Source organism: Sinocyclocheilus anshuiensis, unplaced genomic scaffold (assembly GCF_001515605.1).
Source record: "Sinocyclocheilus anshuiensis isolate Anshui unplaced genomic scaffold, SAMN03320099.WGS_v1.1 scaffold566, whole genome shotgun sequence".
Classification (NCBI taxonomy): Eukaryota; Metazoa; Chordata; class Actinopteri; order Cypriniformes; family Cyprinidae; genus Sinocyclocheilus; species Sinocyclocheilus anshuiensis.
The window spans coordinates 2,120,447-2,137,701 of NW_015542410.1; the positions used below are offsets into that span (position 1 = coordinate 2,120,447).

General features: G+C 35.0%; 1 protein-coding gene and 1 pseudogene across 1 annotated transcript; both read right to left on the reverse strand.

Moving 5' to 3' along the window:
- Positions 1-2,526, reverse strand: part of LOC107693379 (germ cell-specific gene 1-like protein) — a 7,870-nt pseudogene extending 5,344 nt beyond the window's left edge.
- Positions 2,527-6,350: 3,824 nt separating this feature from the next.
- On the reverse strand, positions 6,351-17,135 carry LOC107693378 (epsin-1-like). Its single transcript, XM_016492742.1, has 11 exons — positions 16,842-17,135; positions 16,075-16,175; positions 14,889-14,978; positions 14,321-14,476; positions 12,764-12,892; positions 12,564-12,684; positions 11,476-11,642; positions 10,874-11,357; positions 10,080-10,205; positions 7,405-7,557; positions 6,351-7,090 (listed from the first exon to the last, which is right to left on the reverse strand). The coding sequence occupies exons 3-11, from the start codon at positions 14,955-14,957 to the stop codon at positions 6,687-6,689; spliced, it is 1,809 nt and encodes a 602-aa protein (XP_016348228.1). The 5' UTR covers positions 14,958-14,978; positions 16,075-16,175; positions 16,842-17,135; the 3' UTR covers positions 6,351-6,686.
- Between the last annotated feature and the right edge of the window lie 120 nt (positions 17,136-17,255).

Sequence of the window (17,255 nt, forward strand, 5' to 3'; positions counted from 1 at the left end):
AATTTATTATGTCTGTCCTCTCTAATTTGTAATTATTTCTCTAGCCATCTGAACAGAGAATTGTTTTGCCACCATGATTGATTGTGATAAGGAACCACATATCTATTTTTTGTGTCCCTCCCCCAAAGGAAATCTGGATTATTATTTTTTTTTTGGTATTGTTTTGAAAAAATATTATATAGGTGCAGTTCCACACATTACAGATGGGAAACCATGCAGGACAATGACGGAAAGCTTGTCCACCGTTAGAACCTGTTAACACTGGTGTTCCACCCTGTTATACTCCTTTCCACCCTGTTATGCTCATTCCCACCCTGTTAGACAAGTCATTTTAAATAATAATTTGACAGCAACGTTAAATGTTTGGCATACTTTTGTCTTATTTTGTGAGGTGAGGAACACTAACAGCATATATATGTTTTTGAGCAAAATGTTTGTATTATTTACCACCCTATTGGCAAAAATGGGCACAAAAAATCACCTGTTCTTAATAATCAAGACATATTCTATTCATCAATAATTGTTTTGTTATTGTTTTGAAAATAAAATAAATTATAAGATGGCATAAGGGACATATACTATCCAAGAAAAGCTCATTATTGTTTAACATTTACATTATTAACATGTTGTGATAACTATCTATATGTCCCTAACAGGGTGGAATATTTTCATGGCCAGTGTCTGAACAATCTACCCATAATTATTATTTTTTGAGTCCCCGAGCTTGACCAATATGTATTCCTAATAGTTAAACATGTCACTATTTTGGTAGAATGCAAAAAACGTAAAAATCATGTACCTTTTTTTCCAACACTTATGAAGCCAAAATGTTACCGCATACCAGGAATGACCCATATACTAGCGAACAAACATCGTGATCAGTCCATTTGTATTCCAATTTCCAATCAATTGTATGAATCAAAAACATGCAACGCAGCCAGTGTAGTTTGATTCATGAGTATATGACTCTTGAATGAATGAACAGATTATTTTTAGTGAATCAAACATATACATCATGAAGAGGAAAGTGCCATTCCTGAACAAAAGGCTCTAATGATTTGTTTTTTTTTTTATGAATCAAACACATGCTTTTTACAACTAAACGTAGTTGTGTGTAGATGACTGTTTGTTCAAAAGGCAATTAGCTATACATTGTGGGTTTTGTCAGTAGGATTTTATGAATAATAAATGAAATATCCCAATTTTAGTTTGTTAGTTATTGTTGGCTGTATTCGTTTGAACTTTTCGAATAGTGCAATGAATCCCTGCAGGATGCAGTTTTGATTTTCCCTAAAAATGTAATGCAATAGGCTAACATTAACATTTAAAGTTGGGCTTGAATTGTTTTACAGTGCACACTCCTAAAAATAAAGGTGCTGTACAGGCATCTCTGGTTCCATGGAAACTTTCCACCGTACAAAAGGTTCCTTATAGTGACAAAGTGTTCTTTAGATAATACGTTAATAAAACTAAGAAAATATATTTTATTTAAGAACTGTTCACTGAAAGGTTCTTTAGGGAACCAAAAATGATGGTTCTATGGCTTCGCTGTGAGACCCTCCTTCTTACCAGTTGTGTAAGGCTGGCTGTTGTTCTGCCCGCAGTTCTTCATTTTGACTGGTGACAGACAGAGAGGTTTGACCACTTTATGTGTCCCCTCGCACCAGTATGAGGTACAGAAGGCCAAAACAGAGAGCGCTAGGGCCAGAGAGGTCAGCGAGAGAGACAGCAAGGACCGATTCCTGCGGGACAAATGCTCCAACATGGTGGACTGATACAGACAGGACCAGATACTGCAATTAACAAAGAAAAGACAACATTCAGATACTAAGAAAGAAGCTTTGTGTGCGTATCCATCTACATATGAAATCAGAGTTAGTAAAGATGAGGTGAGGGAAAGGGAAGAGCGACATAAATGTGGTCAGTTGTGTACGGGAAAGCAAGATTACTAAACCTAGAAGAAATGATTAAAGTGGCAGACCAATGTCAAAATGTCAAAAGTCAGAGAAGAGGAGTTTATATGAGCGGAAACAAATAGAAATTGAAGATGCAAAGGCAGAATTAAAGGTCAATGGAAGTGAGATGATGAGTGGAGGATTTAAAGGAAATTAGACAGATGTGAGCATGTGAAAACACACTTGCCAGTGCCTTAGGTTTCCATTTAAAAATGTCCTGGGTGAAATGCAGAAATGGCTCAGAAGGTGTTAAACATGTTCCCTTTGTCTACGACCAACAAATGTGGCCAATACGTCCTCAAAGTCAATGGAGATGAGGCTGATGATCACGAATCTTCATGCTGAACATTCAGAGGTGTTTCCCAGATGCATGTTCTTCAGCTCAGCACATAGATGAAATTGGTCTTAAGTCGTGCAGTCAATCAAGAACGACCTTGTTCTTCTCTTTGATTTTGCCCATCTCTCACCTGGTCTCTTGGAGAGATTTACTGAGATTTTCTGAGAATTTCGTTCTTATTGTATGTCTTAATCACCAACATCCATTTCTTTGTAATCCTTTCTTTGTAATCCTTCATGATCTCTTCATGATCTTTGGGGGAAAGGTACATTTGTCTCTCCTGGTCCGTCCAGAGCCCCCCAGACACCTAAGCATCAAACCAGATGAAGTATTATGAAGTAGATTTAAATGTAGATCTTTGAGTCTGATCTATAAATCTAATAATAATTTAAATAAAATTATAATACATATATATATATATATATATAGAATATTTAAAATATACAGTATATATATATATATATATATATATATATATACAGAAAATTTAAAAGAAACATTTCACACAGATGTTTAAATAATTGATCACATGAGGAAACAATAGCATTACATCACCATATTTGCAGATATATGTGGTGCATATATGCCACTATTTTTTTTTTTTTAATAATTGTTAAAAAGTAAAGACAAAATGCACACATAAAAGTTGTCAAATTGGTATTAAATTTCCTACAAAATATTTTATGCATTATAAAAAAATATCAGACAGAAAAAAGAAAATGCAACCCACCTTCAGCCGTAAAGACACTTCACCTCTGTTTCACTTTTATTACCTCACTGTCTCTCACTGTGTTTTCTTTTATTCATTCTCAACCTCGAGTGAATGTTTATGACAAACCCACCCAGATTTCACTTAATCCGCCCAAGTCCATCTGTTCCTTCGATTCTGCCTCTTTCTATAGTTCCATTTAAATCTTTCTCTCTTCGCCTACAACCAGGTTACATTCATCTCCTCCATGTGGGGCTGTTGAATTAAATGGTTCTCTTTAGATGTACACAGTGTCAAGTATTCCTAAGCACATGTATTTGGTCCTTTCTATAATCTTAAGAGCTTTACAGATTACATTGTATTGTTCTGGACTGCACCCAAAACTAAGCAATTTAACTACAGAAGTGCCTAGAAATGCTTTCTTTTTCATCGGTTAAGGGATACAGTAGCTTAATGGTTAAAAGAATATGTGCTGCTGCTAACCCAGTTGTTGCAGTTTCAGTGCCAAGAAATGACATTACAATAATGCAGTTTGCCTGCAGGAAATCGGTCTGAATAATTTAGCAATTAAAAAAATCCAGTTGTATTGTGCTTTTTTTCTGAAACCTTAGCCGCAGGCCTTTGCATCTTTATGAACAAAGTGGTGGGTCTGGACATATATTCCAGCACTGATCCCCCTGCTGTTTAAAACACAGTAGTGCAATGGAATAACTCTGCTGGGCTCTTCCTCAAGGTTTTCAGAATTATTTTCTGTGGATAATCGACATGCTCTTGCAGGCTCCTGTATAAAAACTGTAAAGCTTTGCCTATTTTTTTAAAGCCAGTTTTGGATAAAAGTGTCTGCTAATTAAATGTAAATATTATACTGAACCTCGAACATGCTATAACATAAATAATAAAGTCACTAGAATGAAGGATACAATTTTCAATGATCTTGTCACTTTATTCTTGAATTGAGCACGTTCACAGGTAACACCACAGGTTTACCATAGCTGATTAAATAAATAAATAAATAAATATATTCGTAATAAAAAATAAAACTGTAACTGAACCTATAATTATAGTCAATATGGAAAAGTATGCTTTCTTCATACATTTTTGAATTCTAATTATGATGATTTTGCTTATCTTCCAATACCTTTTTCATTGACAGAATAGCAGTAGAATTCTGATAGAATGGCATAAATATCAGGACCAAAACACCAGTCTGAAATACATAAATAAATAAAAACTACACTAATAAAAAATAAATGTGTGACGCATCTTAATAAACCATTTTTCATCTTTCGATCAGTATTCAAAGGCATTATCCTTCTCTTCACCAATCCTCTTATTGTTAATTTACTGCAGTAAACAACTGACAACAAACGTTGTGCATGATCGTCACTTGCTGCCTTCAGCAGATTTGTTTTGATATTTACCATAGAATAGATCCATTCCAAGCCAAACAACATATTCAAACATGTAAAAACAATCAATCAATCAATAAATAAGCAAGTAAGTAAAAAGCAATGTGGTCGTCAAGTATTAGGACCCTCACATTTTTGATAGATCCCATACCTCTTCATATAACATAACCCAACTAATGCATTAAAATGTTTATGACTGGAATGTCTCTTATCATATTAATCACTACAAGTCACATTTAGATTTTCCAATATGCATAATTCTGTGTGTTATACAGAAAAATGCTTATGGAAACTTTTACGGACAGTGATGCAATAGAAAGCAAATAAAACAACAACAACAAATATATTCAATGCTGGTTATATAAATTAAATGCCAAAGTACATCTGTGTCTCTTACTTGGCGGCTTCCTTGGAACGTCTGATTGTTCACTCTTTAAAGCAAGCTAGATGTTTATCCAGGTATGTTATCAGAGAAGTATACACTACTGCTTAAAGATCTGTTTGGGGACAGTGAGATATTTTGATGTTTTTGTCTCTTATGCTCACCAAGGCTGCATTTATTTCATTAAAAAAAAAAAAAAAAATTTTTTTTAAATAAAAATAAATATGAATATTTCTTCTTAATATCAATGTTGAAAACAGCTGTGCTGCTTAATATTTTAGTTTTTTTTTGAACAGAAAGAAAAGTACAACATTCATTTTAAATTATTATTTAATGAATATTTATTTGAAAGAATCTTTTGTATTAATGTAAAAGTCTTTACTGTCACTTTTGATCAATTAAATGCATCCTTGCTGAACAAAAGTATAATCTAATTATGATATATATATATATATATATACAGAAAATTTAAAAGAAACATTTCACACAGATGTTTAAATAATTGATCACATGAGGAAACAATAGCATTACATCACCATATTTGCAGATATATGTGGTGCATATATGCCACTATTTTTTTTTTTTTAATAATTGTTAAAAAGTAAAGACAAAATGCACACATAAAAGTTGTCAAATTGGTATTAAATTTCCTACAAAATATTTTATGCATTATAAAAAAATATCAGACAGAAAAAAGAAAATGCAACCCACCTTCAGCCGTAAAGACACTTCACCTCTGTTTCACTTTTATTACCTCACTGTCTCTCACTGTGTTTTCTTTTATTCATTCTCAACCTCGAGTGAATGTTTATGACAAACCCACCCAGATTTCACTTAATCCGCCCAAGTCCATCTGTTCCTTCGATTCTGCCTCTTTCTATAGTTCCATTTAAATCTTTCTCTCTTCGCCTACAACCAGGTTACATTCATCTCCTCCATGTGGGGCTGTTGAATAAAAAAAAAAAAAAAATTTTTTTTAAATAAAAATAAATATGAATATTTCTTCTTAATATCAATGTTGAAAACAGCTGTGCTGCTTAATATTTTAGTTTTTTTTTGAACAGAAAGAAAAGTACAACATTCATTTTAAATTATTATTTAATGAATATTTATTTGAAAGAATCTTTTGTATTAATGTAAAAGTCTTTACTGTCACTTTTGATCAATTAAATGCATCCTTGCTGAACAAAAGTATAATCTAATTATGCGTGAAAATGTCGCCAAAATAACAGACCGGTGTGTAAAACTCTCGGACGTATTTTAAAGATTCTATGCCACGAACTTTAAATATTTCACATACTTTTGAAACTCCAGCGTTTAGTTGATCCTGATAAGCGCTCGTCATCACAGTTGGAAACACTACGGCTTTCTTCTTTCGTGAGGGGGTTTGGCGTCACGGCATCTTTGTTTCCAGGCGGAACGTTAAAGAACGTGACACACACGTCTCCCGGAAATCCTGTAGAATTCAACCAATCCGATGACGACTTCGAAACTCCTGAAGTGTTTCCACTTTTGTGTCCCATATGCATCAGACGTTTAGCCAATGGTCCGTGGGCGTGACGTCTGAGGCTGAGACTATACTGACCCCAATCTTTTAAACAGCAGTGTATATCCAAAATCTGCTCCAGTTGATATGACAGCTTTCCTAAAACCTTTGAGAATGACAACCTTATGGATTCTAAAACCTCACCTGCTTCCATTTCTCAGTCCATCATATTGGAAAGGCCGGGTATGCATGCTTTTTTCCCCAAAACATAACGTATATTGCAGTATATTGTTGCTCATTAATATTTAAATATTTCCACACACTTATACACACACATAATCAACTAGGATTGATGAAGTGGATGGGGAAAGGAGAAGGCTAGGGATCAATGGATGCTGAATGGAGAACTCAAAAAATGCTATTGCCTTTCCCAGCCACCCCAGTTCCAGTGCCCCAAACCAATGGAGGTCGCTGAAGAACTGGAGCTTGTTGGGTAACCGTTCCTGTGAGGGACATAGAACATAACTCACCAATAAGAGTGCCTGCAGTGCTGGGTTGTACCATTCTAGGGTTAGCCATGGAAAATCCCATGTTGGACACTGTCAAAGTTGAAAGGCTTGTATTCTGGGTTGGAGATGCCATATGAGCGACAGGCGCCTCAAAGGCTGTGTTTAGGGGGGACAGGCCACTGGAACAGGGTGACATGGAGTTAAAACCAAAATAATTTGGGTTTGAAGGCTGTGCAGTTGGACCACTTGCATTGGATACGTTGCCGCCCAATGGCCAGGTCATGCCTGCGGCTGGCAAAAATCCTGGGAAGAATGACAGTTGAAAGTGCAAACAAAAAGGGATGATGGGTGATGGGGAGGAAGGGAGAAGGGAAGTGGATAGCATATAGAAGCAGGGATAAAGAAGGTTGAGGTGGGATCTACATCAACTACATACAGGTTATGTTCCACATGACTATATGAACTCTAGGCCTGAAAAACACTGCGTCACAAACACTCAAAAATAAACAGATACTATACAGTGTGTCTCTCTCTCTCTCTCTCTCTCTCTCTCTCTCTCTCTTTCTCAGTTGCTCTTATTGTCAATGTGTCTCTCTTTCTCTCTCAGCCCTCCTTACCCGGGGCTTTTTGGATGGGGATGGCGTTGAGAGGGGGCTGTTTAGGTTTGGGCTTGACTGACATAAGAGAGTCCAAGTCCACCAATGAAGCACCTTCTCCAAGGAACGACGCCGGCTTTTGGGTCTCATCAGCAGGTTTTGTAGCAGTGTCACCTATCGATAGAAAAAAAACAATTCTTAATGACCTTGTGCTATTGAAACAAGGAAAAAGTACTTAAATGAGCCTTACTTTTGGAAAAAAAAAAAAAAATTCATTTAATATTATACATTACCTTGTTAAGTTTGTAGTCAGTAATATTTTTTTCTAACAAAATAAGATTATTTTTATTCAGAAAGGATGCAATAAATTCATTAAAAGTGACAGTAAAGACATTTATAATGTTACAAATGTTTTTTATTTAAAATGACCGCTGTTCTTTTAAACTTTCTATTCATCAAAGAATAGAAAAAATGGTTTCCACAAAAATATTAGGCAGCACAACTGTTTTCAACATTCATATTAATAAAAAATGGTTATTGAGCAGCAAATCAGCCTATTAGAATTATTTCTGAAGGATCATGTGACATTTAAGCTGGAGTAATAAATCAAATAATAAATTACAATTTTAAAATATATTAAAGTTGAAAACATTTATCTTAAATTGTAATAATATTTCATAATATATATGATATGTGTAATTACTGTATTTTTGTATAACATAATATAACATAACATAATACAAGTTAATTACTGTATTTTCTTTTATCAAATGAATGCAGCCTTGGTGAGGATAAAATGTAAAAAAATTTACAGACCCCAAACTTTTGCAAGGTAGTGTTATTGTTATCTTTATTAATTAGTATAAAAATTATTGAAAATAAATGAAGAAATAAAACATAAACAAGTTAATTAAAACTGATAAAAGATACAATATTAAAAGTAGAAAACACTAAAGACAAAATTAGAACAAAACACATTTTTTTTCTCTATTTTCAGTGCTAGATGTGAAACCTGAAATTGGATAGAACTCAAAAAGGAATTTTAAACATAGAAAGATATCTTGTTTATAAGTGTCTCAAATACACTCTTCAATAGATTCAAAGATATGAACACTGCAGACTTTGTAAAATCTCAGCAAGTAGATTAGATGGGAGCTTGAGATTTTGAGAAAGTTCCTGCCATTTCAGCCGGTTTGTAAATCTAATGAGCATGATGTCTGAGGTCAAGACTAGTTCAAAACTGACCAGGAAAAATAAGATTTGAGACTGCAGAAACAAACAGAAAATGTTTGGAAAACCTGTTTCAATAGTAGGGTACAACGGGGCTAAAGGCGCCTTTGATATTATTTTCCTCTAAACCACTAGATGGCACAAAAACGTGGCGTAGCACTTTCTAAAACATCCGCTTTTCAAGATGCACATGTATATTTGGCTGATCCTTGACGTGATCGCGGGCAGCAGCTCAAAGTTGATTCTGTGCTTACTTGATCTAATATTTTATGTTTTTTTAAAAACATTTTGTAGATTTAAGTAGCAAATGAGAATCGCTAAAATTAATGCATATTTTGAGACAAAGGTCTTCTTAACGATTTTCATGTAAAAGTATGGTATTTGGGGTAAAAAGCGCCCCTGCTGTTGGGGCTTAAGGCGCACAGTAATTAACATGATAATTAATAGATAGTTAGATAGATAGATAGACTTTTCCATTTGTTGACTTGACATGGTTAGATTCAGATGGTAAATATCATATATTATGTTGGGTGTCCATATTAGAGATAATTACCATGTTTAGAATGAAGCCATCATATTTAAAAACATGATATTAATCCTATCATATAATAAAATATCAATTGTTGTACTACTGTAAATCTATATTAAATTATTATGGGAGCTCCTTCAATGCTTAAGAATCTTTACTTTTTAAAATGATTTTGTTTCTGTATTTTAAAATATATTTTTTATATTAACATACAACTTGAATGATTTATTTTCACACAAAATCTGTTGCTCCATTAATGTTCAATACAACATATATATTTTTTCTGCAATTATACATTTTAGGCGCAGTGAATGGCACATTTTTTCTTAAGGTGGGCCTTTAGCTGAGATAATTACCATGTTTAGAATGAAGCCATCATATTTAAAAACATGATATTAATCCTATCATATAATAAAATATCAATTGTTGTACTACTGTAAATCTATATTAAATTATTATGGGAGCTCCTTCAATGCTTAAGAATCTTTACTTTTTAAAATGATTTTGTTTCTGTATTTTAAAATATATTTTTTATATTAACGTATTTTAATGACTGTAAATTTATCGAACAAAAATGTATTCTTTTATTTTTCAAAATAAGCAGAAAATAGTACAAACTTTGCTAAAGTGATTGTTTTGAACAAGTATTAACTTAGACATTATTTAAAAAAATATATTATTTTAGCTGAAGTATTTGTATCAATACTGTGTGCCTTTTGCCCCATGCTGGTGAGCCTTTTACCCCGTGTGTGCCACCTAATACATGTATAAGATTTTTAAACAAAATAAACGACTTGTATGATTTATTTTCACACAAAATCTGTTGCTCCATTAATGTTCAATACAAGCGTATATATTTTTTCTGCATTTATACATTTTACGCGCAGTGAATAACACATTTTTGTGTTGGTGTGCCTTTAGCCCCGTTGTACCCTACCGTTCTCAGAGGAACCACCCCAAGGGTCTGATCTGCCTCCATCACCGAAAGGGTCATTAGTTGTCACAGCATCAGTTGGAGCTGGTGGGGCACCCCAGGGGTCATTTGCAGTAGGGGGTGAAGATGCTGGGAATAAGTAATACAATGATTAGATAGCAAGTGTGAAAATAAATTTTTTGGCAATAATGCCAGTTTCATTCATGCTGTAATCTATATTTACACTACCATTCAAAAGTTTTTGGTCAGTAAGATTTTATAATGGTGAGTCTCTTATGTTCACCAACATGCAGTTTTATAATTTTTTAAAATTATTTTAATCAAAAATAGTGTAAAAACTAAGATTTTGAAATATTATTACAATTCAAAATATCAGTTATCCATTTTAATGTATTTTGTTTCTAGTAATTTATTTCTGTGATGGCAAGATTTTCAGCATCATTACATCATTACATCATTACTGGTTCTCAAGAATTACATGATCAAATGTTGAAAACAGTTGTGCTGCTTAATATTTCTGTGGAAATACTTTTTTTTCAGGATTCTTTGTTTAATAGAAAGTTCAAAGGAACAGCATTAATTTGAAATAATTATTTTGTAACAATTTTGCCCAATTTAATGTTCTTGCTGAATAAAAATAAAATCTTTTGAAAAATCTTACTGACCCAACTTTTGCACGACTGTTTAAGTTCACTAAATGTTGAAGTAATTCTCAGTCAGACAATAAAAAGCTAATTATTAGTGGACACTGAGGTGTGTTGTATCTTCCTGGTTCTTCAGTCCAGTCACTCTCTTACCTGCTGTGCCCCAAGGGTCATTATCTGCTTTTGAACCATCACCAAATGGATCAGACGTAGCTGATGATGATTCTAATGGCGCCCCCCAGGGCTCAGAGGTTGCAGGTGCTGAATCCTGCACACTATCTGCAGGTGACCCCCAAGGATGTGACGTTCCTGCGTCAGAGTCTTTCGCCGTTTCGGATGGAGCCCCCCAAAGATCGTTTGTTGACGGGGTTTTATCCTCTGAAAATCCAGCAGAGTCCCATGGGTCACTGGCAGCAGGTGCGGATCTGTTTGTCCCATCAGCAGATCCACCCCAAGGATCATCGGTAGTTTGACTGGATTCCTTCGCCTCATCAGACGGTGCCCCCCACGGGTCGTTGGTAGCAGGGACGGATTCGTTGGATGCGTCAGATGGGGCTCCCCAGGGGTCCGAGCTGGACGGAGGCGCTGCTGTCGCTGCTTTTTCCCAAAGATCTGGCTCTGTGTCACCCTCCTTTGCCTGAATCCACAAATTTCCATTATATCAGCTTGGACAGTCTAATAATGGTCAGATAATATGATCTTACTCAATATTACTCTAATGAAGTTTCTCGGAGTAATTGATCAGTCTGTCTCACCCGTCTCTCTGCCTCTTTCCTCTCGGCCTCCAGATGTTTCTGCTCCTCCTTCTTCTTGGCCATAGCGGCGGTCAGGTCAGCCACTGATGGGATGTTGTCCAGGGAGGGCAGCCCTGTATATGGTGGGATCTCTGGCTTTTCTTTTTCTGGTCCTGTAGCAGAGGATGCTGAGATAAAACATATGAGAGAGAAAAATTAATAAGTCAAAAAAGAACACAAAAGTTTGTGGTGTGAAATTAAAAATATTGAAAATAAATGTATTTAAAACGATAAAGACATTTAAGGTATTACAAAATACTTCTATTTCAAGTAAATACTGTTCTTTTTTCGATTCATCAAAGAATTCTGAAAAAATGTCTCACAGTTTCCACAAAAATATTTGCAGGATAGCTTTGCCATCACAGGAATAAATTACATTTTAAAATATATGCAAGTAGAAAGCTGCTACTTTAAATTGTAATAATATTTCACAACATTTCTGCTTTTACTGTATTTTTAATCAAATAAAAAGAGCATTTAAGGCTTCTTTAGAAAACCATTTAAAAAAAATGACTTTGAATGGCAGTGTATATATATTTAGAATTTTTATGTTAAAGAGTGTGAATGTGTGTAAAACATAAAGAGACCAAAACACTATATCAGACCTACAGGGTTTCCAAATTAGAAGGTTACAATAAAAGAAATACAACAGACGTGGGTGGTTATTATAGTTCATATAACTTGTTTATGGTGAATATGGTGAATACAAGTTGTGTGTGCTATATTCATGGTGCTTCTTGTGTCCTTTTTAGAGGTTTCCTCTTCACAAGCACCCACTTATGTTATATGGAACAGCCTTGACATCTTTTTTTTTTTTTTTTACAAAAACGAGCTATTCATGACAGAATTTTCATTTTTGGGTCCACTGTCTCTTTAATTATATTTAACATGTAAAATTTGTAAAATGGACACTGAAATTAATTGTAATATTATGTGAACTTTCACTGTGAGGATCTGAAGGTCTTGTATGCAAGACATTAGATGTGTAACAAGCTGTAAACAAAGCTCCATGTCTGTTTTCTGTATTGCTCTTGGTTTGTGAGTCTTACCATTGGGAGCCTTTGCCAGCTTGTCTTTTGTCTTCATAGCAAAATCTCTCTCCTCTTTCCGCTTTTCCTCATCCTCAATCAGCACCAACACTATCTTAGCCTTTTCTCTCACATTCACCCCCTACAAAGTGCAAATCCATTAGTGACAATCTGCCATTATTAATGTAATGAGTGTAGAACAATCAAGTATTTTGCAGTACCTGGTCCTTTCCATCCTTGTCTGTGAAGCGGTATTCTGTTAGGGCTTTAATAATGTGAATGTTCTCCACACTCTGTTGAGGGATGCGGTCAGAGCCCGTTTTCAACAGATATTCAAGAAGAGTTAAAGACTGTGGAAGAAGAAAAGAGAAAATATGATCTATCAGGTGTTTTGACAATCCTTAACAGATATAAGTTTGGGGTCATTAAATTTTTTTATGTTTTTTAGAGAAGTCTCTAATGCTGAACAAAACTGATCAAAAACACAGTAAATCCAGTAATACTGTGAAAAATGACTACAACATAAAATATCTGTTTTCTATTTTAATACATTTTAAAATGTAATTTATTCCTGTGATGGCAAAGCTGAATTTTCAGCATCCAGTCCTCAGTGTCACATTATTTATCAGAAATCATTCATTTGCTGCTCAAGAAACCATGATGCAATTTTTCCAGGATTCTTTGATGAATAGAAAGTTTAAAAGAACAGAATTTATTGTGACTTTTGATCAATTTAATGCATCCTTGTTGAATGCATCTTTTTTTTCTAATCTTACTTAAAGGGGTCATATGATGCTGCTAAAAAGAACATTATTTTGTGTATTTGGTGTAATGAAATGTGTTTATGCGGTTTAAAGTTCAAAAATACAGTGAGAATAAAAGTTACGCCTTCTTTCTTTGCGTGAACATTTAGCCGGCGTGCTTGAGAACGGCACGGCCGGCGGGCTTGTTGCAACCACTTGTGACGACCCCGGGCTGGACTCCGCTTCATCCATGGTGAAAGCCGATCCGGCGATCGACAGCGCAAAGTTGATGTATTCCCTAAAGTTACGCCTTCTTTCTTTGCATGAACATTTGGGCGGCTATGCAAACCTACCCACATCGTGACGTAGACATGTGGGTGCGTGTTTAAACGAGGCATTTTAGGAGCGCGTGGACAAGTCTTAACTTTTATAAAGAATATCTCTTTGGATTTGAGACTTTAGTCTTTGCAACTTTACAGATCTTCTTTATGCACCAAGAGCTTGTAACACTCCAAAGAGAAAGGAAAAATTGAAATCGCATCATATGACCCCTTTAATATCTTAATACTCTTTTACCATTTCTATTATTTAAATGATGTTTTATTATTCTAGTTTTAAATACTAATATTATTAATAATAAATATTAAAGGGTGTTACTAGGGTGTTTTGGGCCATGTAATTCTATGTGATGCGTCACTAGCAAACATGACTAAATATAAAGCATAACTCAATCTCTCATTCTACATCTCTCTCTCAACAATAGCCATAAGTAAACAACAGAGGAAGAAACATCATGGCAGCGAAACTGAATGGAAAATCCTGCCTGCACATAATCAAACACTGCAGCGGCAGCAACAACAGACCTGCTGACAGGAAAAAGCCAGCCACTGATCAGGTAACATGATCAGCTGCGTAATAGAGTCACAAAAACGATCACTTGCTATAAATATTCAATCAGTCTGAGCCGGCAAGCAAGCAAAGAATCTGGTTCCTTAAACCTGGAGAGTGTTCTCCTCAGCTCTCTCCTTCACTCACCTTGTACACGTGCCTCCAATTCTTGTCATCATTGAGACGCTTCCAGAGCATGCTCACAATCTCGTTACAGGCCACCACATTGTAGGTTAGATCCGAGATGTCGGCCATCTGGGAGCTCGATGGCCCCCAGGGGTCGTTAGAAGTCGCTTCTCGAACCTACACAACATATCCAACACGTAAAGTTTCGCTAGGCTATAAATACTCTATATGCAATGAATACAAAAGTTCACTATACTCTTCATTTCATTGGTAAGAGTTTCATAAACATAGATCAAATGTACAACATAATATTTATTTACAGTGGATTCCACAATTTAATATGCTACGAAAACATGAGGTCAGGTGACCACAATGTAGAATACGACTGTAAGAAATGTTTATCATTCCATGATGTTTTATATACTAGTTTTAAAAGCATAATAGGCAGCATATGACTGAATAAATCTGATAAATATAAGTGACAAAAGTAACGCAGTAGTGTCAACTTGAAACTTGAATGGTGTTGACTAAAGAGAGATGACAGAAGACAGAATAAACTGTGCAATAAAAAAAAGCAAGTGAAACTCACCTTGACCTCTGCCTCAGAGAAATTCTGAACAAGATTTTTCAGTTGTCGTCGCAGCATTGAGTGAGTCATGATGGCGGTTTTGTCCTAGACCTTTTTAAGGAAGCCATTTTTTTTTAAACTTTTTTTTTTCAACATTATATTGTACAATAAATATGATCTTAAAAAACTGCTTCTTTTATATCACATATCATAATTATTATTAGATAACTTTGATAATTAGGAAACAGAGGCTTTATAATATGGCATAAGGCACTATTGTTTCTGTTATTTACTCAATTTATAATAGAAGGTATATTTCAGAGCAGTTTTATTTCAGGATAATTATACTATTGTATTATTTATTAACATTTGAATTAGTTTTTAAGATTTTCTGTTTTCATTTTCATTTTAGTTAAAGTTTTGGTCATTTTGCAGTATGTTTTTGTCATTTGTATTATTGATTTTATTATAATATTTTATTTCAGTTTTGGTTGCAATTATTTTAGTCTATCAAAATGAAGAAGAGAAATGTTGCCTTGGGAACTAGATGACACAAAATAAGCTTTTTAAAAAATATTTTATTTCAGCAAATGTTTATTTTATTTCAAGTATTTTTTATAGTTTTAGTTGTAGTTAACTATATTACCCCTGATCAGAGCTCATAATATACACCTGCTATTATAAATAGGTTATTAATGAAAGGGGTCATATGACGTTGCTAAAAAGAACATTATGTTGTGTATTTGGTGTAATGCAATGTGTTTATACGGTTTAAGTTTCAAAAAACACATTATTTTCCACATAATGTACATTATTGTTTCTCCTCTATGCCCCGCCTTTCTGAAACATGTTGATTTTTACAAAGCTCATCATTCTGAAAAGCGAGGTGTACGCTGATTGGCCAGCTATCAGTTTCACTTTCACAACGAAACACACGGCGGGCTAGTGAGCGGTGGCCGGCGGCCTAGAGTGAGGAATAGCCGGCGTGCTTGAGAACGGCACGGTTGGCGGGCTTGTTGCAACCACATGTGACGACCCCGGGCTGAACTCCGCTTCATCCACGGTGAAAGCCGATCCGGCGATCCACAGCGCGAACACTCCAAAGAGAAAGGAAAAATTGAAATCGCATCATATGACCCCTTTAAACACACAAGTAAACAAAATTAAAAGCATATGCAATGTCATTTATTTATTTTTCTCCACTTACCTGCTAAATAAAGGATGTAGGAATGGCTGTTGACGAGTTTCTCAAATCGCTGACAAGCACTTCAGTCCATGAGCTTTACGCTATGGTGGTACCTTTATGGCCTATAGATCATAAATACGAGGACAAACTCTGTAATACGCTGCTGTTTTAAAGAAAGATTTCACCCAAAAATTCGTTTGTTGAAAAAAACAAATCTAAATTTTTTTTTATTTATATGCTACTCTCTTGTATTTAAAACAGCATTTTAAATTTGTAATATAGAGTATTATTTGTAACAGCAACATCAACAGCCAACATCTTTTCAAACAGCATCATCCTGCCATCAAAATACTGCTTGATTTTATGCTATTTTCAGCAGCAAATCCAACCTGAGCTGTGAATATTTGCCAAATGTTGATTGATTTATTTAGCAGTAGGGCAGATAGACATCTTACCAATGCTGCAGACACCAAACACCTCTCAGGTAATGTGTCATATGATGACAATCACTATAACAAACATGAAGTTACAGCACTAGTACGCTGTCATATACAATAAACTGCGACACTGTCGCACCATACAGGTCTGATCGTGCCCTGACTGTAATCTGACACCTGCAAAAGCTGATTTTGGTTCGGTGAATGAAGAGCCATCGCCTTAAAAACAGCAGGATAATAATGCATGACCAAATACTGCGCCTTAGCAAAAGGTTTAACGTTGTCATCTCGAGGACAAAATTTCTGACTGATGGATACAAAAATATACATATATATTTTTAATATACCAACCTTTTGGGAGAATGAACGGGAGAGAAGATGAGAGGCTTTTCTAGATCCTAGCGGAAATTTCCTCTTCCGTTTACGGCTACCTGTCAAAAAACGAACGCGGCCCAAGCCTCTTACTAAATATTCATGAGATGGGAGTGGCGGTTATTACGCTGGTTAGTGAATATCTATGAGTGGGCGTGGATTTGTGGTTTACGTTGAAACCCACAAGGGTAAACACACCTGCCAGATTTTTTTTTTTTGCATTAAAGCCCTTAGAGAATAAATAAGAGACAATAAACGAATTATATATAAATTATGAATTTATAGGGTTCGTCAGATCTTCTGCTTGGGGGACACGAACAGGCGATGAGAAATCCGCTAATCCCAACATCATGGTTGCTAACGCACCGAGCCTGGTTTCCATAACAATGAGTC